This window comes from Hippoglossus hippoglossus, chromosome 19 (genome assembly GCF_009819705.1).
Source record: "Hippoglossus hippoglossus isolate fHipHip1 chromosome 19, fHipHip1.pri, whole genome shotgun sequence".
In the NCBI taxonomy this organism is placed as follows: Eukaryota; Metazoa; Chordata; class Actinopteri; order Pleuronectiformes; family Pleuronectidae; genus Hippoglossus; species Hippoglossus hippoglossus.
The window spans coordinates 19,010,412-19,017,441 of NC_047169.1; the positions used below are offsets into that span (position 1 = coordinate 19,010,412).

Here is a 7,030-nt window from a genome sequence, read left to right on the forward strand (position 1 = left end):
AACAGAAATACTGTATACATGCATAAGCATCTCAGAGGGAGCTGTGTGAAGTCTGATAAAGTCCTCATGGTCCTCGGGCATCAGATACAGTGAAGAGGTGCAGTGGGACACCAAACAGGAGCCGTCCCAGGAAACACAAGTGAGCACATTCACGTTTTTTCTTTGAAATCATTGGGAACAATTGGGAACAATGCCGCTGTGTTCAGGTCCACAGCAGCTACATCAAAACTTAATTTTTACTCTCACCTTGAGTAGAAAACATAATTTCCCAGGAGAATCACTGTACGGGGGATTCCTACAGGCGGTTCTGTTAAGTTCTGCTGTTTGAATGTTATATGTGCAGTTTTAGAGTCTAACTATAATGACAGCTGTAAACTAGAACAGCACTATAACTCCTCCAAGGCCCAACAATCCTCTTATATTCAATCAAGCTGCACCAAATTTCACACACGCATAACATGCTATATTTTGGAATGGAAACAAGAAACATCTGCCACTGCATACAATCAGTCAGACAAGCATGAACTCGGTTTTTATTTGGAAAGTGCTTTAAAAAGGATTACAGATTGTGCTGTAATTTACAAAATAAGGTTTTCAATTCAAAAATCGGATCATGGCTCCGGATCGTTCCGCTCACTTTAACCCTGATGTCCTGACTGTGTGCGTCACGTTACGTCTTGTGTTGTGTCGCAGGTTTAAACATGCGTCTCATAAACTCTAGAGCGAATCCTACGAACTCAAAGTAAACGTCAGTCCTGTACGTGTCCTAATAACTTGTGATCAGTGATGGTCTTTATGTTAAAGTGTAAAGTGAGCGCAGGTCAGAGGAGGAGTGAGGAGGAAGCAGACTCCGACAGAGACACAGACACAGGACAACCGGACTTGTGTGTCCTGATCATGAAGCAGCGCTGTTATAATTATTCAGCGGTGGAAAACAACTAAAACAATGACTGAGCAGAAAACATGAATCGATTATGTTCTGCGTCTGCATTGTTGCAGTCGTCTGCACGTCCTCATCGCGATGCATCCAAGAATCGAGAGATTTCCACGCCCACTCTCTTGTGGTGTTTCACATCAGCTCCTTTGTACTTTCTGCAGACTTTATACTTGGGGGCTGGCCGGAGAAAGTCCAGAGGCTTTCACTAGGACATTAGCGTTCTCACATACAGCCCCTCCAGAGACTGTCCGGAGGATCTCCGGAGTTCAGTGCACGTCTGAAAGCAGCTTATGAAACAGTGCACTGTATTGTCTGGGGTAAACAACACACCCAAGCCCAACCCCCACAACGTCATTGAATACAAATGCCTCATTAATCCCATATTAACCCTCATTGCTTTTGGGTGGTTCCACAAAAATATTGAGGTTTATACCGAGCCACATTCTGCCAAGATGTTGTGGAAAAACCTTTTCAACTCTCTGGCTACGTCCATACTTCTGTGTGGTAACCTCTGACCAAACAGTTACAGCTGCACTTTTGGCACTGACACTGCATGTTTCCTCTTGTGGACCACCAGGTTGCCTTTCTGAGCAAAGGATTTGTTACATTCATGGCACCGATAGGGTCTCTCCCCTGTATGTATCCTTGTATGGTTGACAAGATCTGACTTCTGACAGAAGTTTCGCCCACAAAATTGGCACTGATAAGGTTTTTCCTCTGTGTGGATCCTTACGTGTCTTATTAAGGTCTTAGTCAAGGAGAAACATTTGGTGCAACAAGGACACTTGTAGGGTTTCTGTGCTGTTCCGGCTTCAAACTGCATCATGAGCTCGGTAGATTTTCCTGTGAGTGTCCTGGGCAGGGAATGCTTTATCCTGAGATGGTTGGGCTCTGTCCCAACATCACTCTGCTCACCGGGGTTCACCGGAAGGAGCAGCTGATTATCAGTGTTGGTGCCTGATACTCCATCATGAGCTCCAGTCGGCTCGGTTTTAATGTGATCCACTGGGAGTGCAGCTGAGAATTCTTCATCTATGTCAGCAACAGTCTGGATTTGATACAGACACAGCGGCTGCAGAGATTCCTGCTCAAACTCACTTCTGTCATAGGGAGTGATAGTTAGTGGGAATGTCTTCACGTTTGATTCACCACACCTCAGCTCCGGCTTTTCCTCCATCTTACTCACAGGTGTCCTGGATTTGAGCCGAGTTTCTGCTTCCACCGTTTCACTCAAACACTGGTATGGTTTCTCCTCACTGTGTTTCTGTCTGTGAATGAACAGACCGTCCCTGTGCTCAAAGCTTTTGTCACAGTATTGGCACTTGTAAGGTTTGGAGCCTTTATGTATCATGGTGTGAATGATGAATTCAGACTTGTGGCAGAAGTAGCGGTCACAGAACTGGCACTGGTAAGACGAGGATTTGTCCTCTGGATGCTTCTTGACGTGTCGTACCATCGTCTTTTTGGAAGAAAAACTACTGAAGCAAATGGGACATTTAAAAAGTTTCTTCTCCTTCAAATGCATGTCCGGGTCACACTCCTGCTTTATATCATCATCTTCATCAATATCGATCAGAATCTCCTGATCACATTGATCTTTTTCATCTTCAGGAGAAGTGTGTGGATGTGTGTTGTTCTCTGTTGGCTCCGACCAGGTGTTGACTGGCTCCTCCCACCGCACAGTGATACTGGCAGGAGGCTGCTGCTGGGCACACTGCAGCTTCACATCAGTGGCAGACATCTGGAGGTAGTCTGAAGAAAAAAAGAGATTCATTTTACAGATGTTATTGAGAGTTACAGTAGGTGCTGGACCTTTTCAACCAGAATTGCCCCTCATAGAAAAAGTGCTTCCCATAGATGCATTGTATGAATGTGTGTGTGAATGTGTGAATTACTGAACTGTAAAAGCGTTTTCTTATCCTAAAACACACTATATGTACTTTTATGAATGTTCAAAGTTCGATTCACCAAACTGCTTATTTCACAAACTTGTCCTAAATGGCTCTTTTCAGCTTGAAATGTCAACTGCCTAGCATAGATCACTTGAATACATTTGCAAAAATCCAAAGAAATTTTTTGTGTTCATTATTTCCTTATATAGTCCGTAATGTAATGCAGCCAGATGGGAAGATATGTAAATCTTACCTGTCTAAATATCTCATCTAAAAATGAAGCTTTGTGTTAGTTGATACAGGACATGGCTATAATCATCTGACAGTCAGCTGATTGTAGTCCAAGGCGGTCCATTCAAATATGATCCTCACTGATCCTTACTACACTATTACTTCCTCACACTGCTGCTGCTGGGAACTTTTGCCTCCACCACAAATGTTGAAAATGTTACTCAATGTCTTGCTTTGGGCTCACTCTTGTATGGGGGGGGGGTTTCCTGAATTACGTTGCCTGTTCAGCTTGGTAAGCTGCTTGGCCAGAGAGCATCTTAACAAGTGGAACCATCAGTGCCGAGCCCAACTGTAATTACATTTTGTTGCAATAAATGGCTTAATCATGACGTGAGTGTTCCTGACTGAATTATATTCATTTATTTGTGTTACATATATATACTGTGTCCCTGAAAGACTGATGAAGGAAGACTGGCTTCCCTATTCAAATGTTAGCTCATGAATAGAATGCAGTTGAGCAGAAATCATTTTGTGTGGTTTTTTTATTTGCTATAAGTCGTGATTCCCTTACCAAACAAACATCTGACAAACTGACCTTTGCTATGTGACTTGGCAACATCCAGCAGTCTGCAGTGGTTGTCCACCACCCACTTTGAACAAGACATTTCCTCTTCATACGCTACGATGGTTCTTTCTGCGATCTTGAAGATCTCCTCGGCAGCTGCTGACAAACACTCAGTGATCAGCGCTCTCAGCAGCTCCATCTTTGCTGTCTTCACCATGCTGAGGTGTGAGAGTTCGTGGGTGCCGGCGTGTCTGAGGCAGAAATGAGCCCTGAAGCTCACGGGTTAATCCTGATTGCTCGGCAGCTCCAACTTTAATTCCTGTGTCCTGAGATGCTCCTTCACTCTGTCCACATACAGAGACGACACGTGACTCGGGACAATGGACTGGAGATCTGAAAGACATTTAAAACAAATATCATGAAGAGGCGAAGCTCGTTCAAAACTGAGGGCGGGAATTCAATGTCAATAAATGAATAAAGCAGTCACACCTGCAAGAGTTTTAAATTCAATATACAAAAAAACTGCTCTTTCTTGATCATCTGAATATATTTGTAGACTTATAAGTAACAAAATTAAGATGGAACTCCCAATTTATCATTGTTTACTTAATAACAAACTTCATAAACCATTGATTTTCTAGCATAACAAAATCAGGTGTTATGAAGCTACAAAAGTATGTATCCACCTCACAGTAGATTTCTTTTGTTTGTTGCTAAAAAGTAAACATCCTGCACATAATCATGTGACTGGTCATGTGACAGCTGGAGCCTGAACTAAATTTTTTTTTTGTGGGCTGATGCCGATATTAAGGGGTAAAACATTTTTCACTTTTCTTTTAAAGTTTTCATACCGGCAAACATAAAAGCTGATACTTTGAAAGGCTCAACGTTTATCCGCCAACAGATAAATCAGTCAGGCTCTAGTGATAGCATCACTTACCCACATCAACAGGTTGGAGCCCTATGTGGCATTACTGCATGCAAAATGAGTGAAGGTGCTTTTAGATCAACATTGCTGGATTTGTTAAGCTTCTCTGCATATTTCTCAAGTTTCCAGATGTGATTTTAGAGGAAGAAGTGTTGGATGAGCAGGGGATCATTCATCTGATGATGCAGGTGCTTTTTGTAGGAAATATCATGTAATGCACTGCAGCCATGACTTGTCTGAACTGTGTCGCGGAGTTTGGGGAACTTGCAGTAGATCAATGTTATATTTATCCCAGGGCTGGCCATGACTTCTTGAGTTAATTTAGGGAACTTGAGTGTATTTCATGTTGTATTTTGAATGCTGACATATTTTATAGCTTCTGCTGTTCTTAAAATAAAGTTGTGGTGTCTATCACATCTCTTTTACCTTTGCGTAGCCTGGGGTTGATCTGTGATATGACGTGCTCTTTATCCACTTTGGTAACGTGTTGTTACCGTGGCACAAATCCCTGTGTAATTACTTTCACTGTTTCAAATCTTAGTAAAGGTTTATATTGTCTCACGGAACAGTTTATAAGCGGAGAGCTAAACGTGTGTGCATTTGGCGTTACGACATTGTAACGTCACTTTTTAGTGACAACAATTTTTTTTAAGGTTTTGACGAACCTGTGATAGTGGACAGACAGGGGAGCACTTTCTCCAACAGACTGGTTCAGGTCAGATACAGGAAATCTGTCCTGCCCGCAGCATTAACACCGTACAACTCCTCACCTCGGTCGAAAGGTGAACTCTCACAACCCTGAGCCGTACAGTTTGTGTCCACACCAAAACTCTCTGCTCACTCCTGCAATAACTGTGAATTTGCACATCTTATATTCATATTATATTTGAGTATGTCATATTCCTACCTACCTCATTACATTGTCTTTAAATGCAAACTACTGCAACTGTGCACACGTGTCTATTGTACATAGTTTGTCATCTCTTGTATCTAGTCTCTTGTTTATAGGATTATTCGTTATTATATTTAGTACTTCACTGTGTATTCTAGTACTTTATTGTGTATCATTTACTGTGGGAGTTTGTACAGTTTTGAGTACATTTGATTTATTCATTTACTTATTTTGAGCTATTTGAATTCTTCGTATCTGTTTTATTAAAACTTTGCTCTATGTGCAATACCCTTGACTTGCTGCTGTAACACAATAATTTCCCAATTTGGGATCAATAAAGTAAATCTATCTATCTATCTATCTATCTATCTATCTATCTATCTATCTATCTATCTATCTAAACATCTGGAGATTGGCTTAAACACAAAGATCACCAGTGACATTACAACAGCGTCACAACAATTATGTCAAAAACTGAAGTGTCTCCATCCTCTGTGGACAAATCTAACGGGAACCATTACAGCGCTTACCCTGCGGATACGGTTTGTCCTTCCTGTCTCCTCCTGTCAGTCACCGCTCAATTAGCATGGTTAGCTTAGCTTCCACTTCCTACAGTCCCCAGGAGCTGTGCCACCTGCAGCTGCTGCTCACAGGTCAGTGACTCCCGCTGGTTTGTCAGGAGTGAGACGCTTCAGTCAACTGACCAGTGTTACGAGGCACTGACACGGGCTCATGTGTCTTCATTTTCAAAACAGTCTGTGATCCTCATGCTACAAACAGACAGCTCCTTCTTCTTCTGGTGGCATTTATCAGCAGCGTTATTACCGCCACCTACTGTTCAACCCCAGTACTCTTCTGTGAACTTACTCCTCAGCAACACAACACATCCCAAAATTTTAACACCAGATAAAACATTTACAATTTTAAACAGGGTTTTAAAAGTACACTGGCAACAACACTGTTTCCATCCATTTGTGTGTGTATACAGTCATCTTCTTCATTTACCCACGTCTGATGTGACAGTGACATTGAAAACTTTAGAAAATAAACAAATCACTGATATGTGCCTGTAGATTTACACAGTTAAAAAAGACCATTAAGAATTCACAATGGGATCCTTAATATAGTGTCTGACCTGGGATCAGAGTACAGCTCTGTACAGCAGGTTCATGAGATCTCTGCACACCAGATGGCACCATTCACCTTCCACAGTTCATGTCCTCTGTGACAGTTACACACTTGATCTCATCTGAGTTTACACTGAGTTCCAGGGAAGCTCACAGCTGATTTAAACAGACCCCAGACACACGGTAATCGAGTGTTCCGTGTCCAAAGGTAAGAAGGTGTCCAAGTTAAATAGTCCAGTAGCAATAATTTTGTGGGAAAATAATAACTTGAAAGGTCATTTATGTTTGCAGTATGTGGTGGATTCCTGGCCATGTGCCTGTGAGCACGATAAACTGCGGTTCAAACACCAGTAATCAGGCTGACTGCTGAAGTGGGGAGCAGTGGGCCGAGGTGGTCGCCCAGCCTGCCCGTTCCTGTTGTTGTGGGCTGGGAGTTTCCAGCTATACAGCTCGGGGGA

General features: G+C 42.4%; 1 protein-coding gene across 2 annotated transcripts; it reads right to left on the reverse strand.

Moving 5' to 3' along the window:
• Nucleotides 1-771: 771 nt before the first annotated feature.
• LOC117752392 (zinc finger protein 569-like) lies at nt 772-6,237 on the reverse strand. Of its 2 annotated transcripts, XM_034569643.1 has the most exons (4): nt 5,976-6,237; nt 3,656-4,018; nt 2,364-2,689; nt 772-2,273 (listed from the first exon to the last, which is right to left on the reverse strand). In XM_034569643.1, exons 2-4 carry the CDS (start codon nt 3,840-3,842, stop codon nt 1,461-1,463), a joined length of 1,326 nt encoding a protein of 441 aa, XP_034425534.1. In that variant the 5' UTR covers nt 3,843-4,018; nt 5,976-6,237; the 3' UTR covers nt 772-1,460. The 2 variants fall into 2 exon arrangements, with proteins under 2 accessions (XP_034425534.1, XP_034425535.1); XM_034569644.1 differs by lacking the exons at nt 3,656-4,018; nt 5,976-6,237 and adding an exon at nt 3,083-3,231.
• Nucleotides 6,238-7,030: the final 793 nt, after the last annotated feature.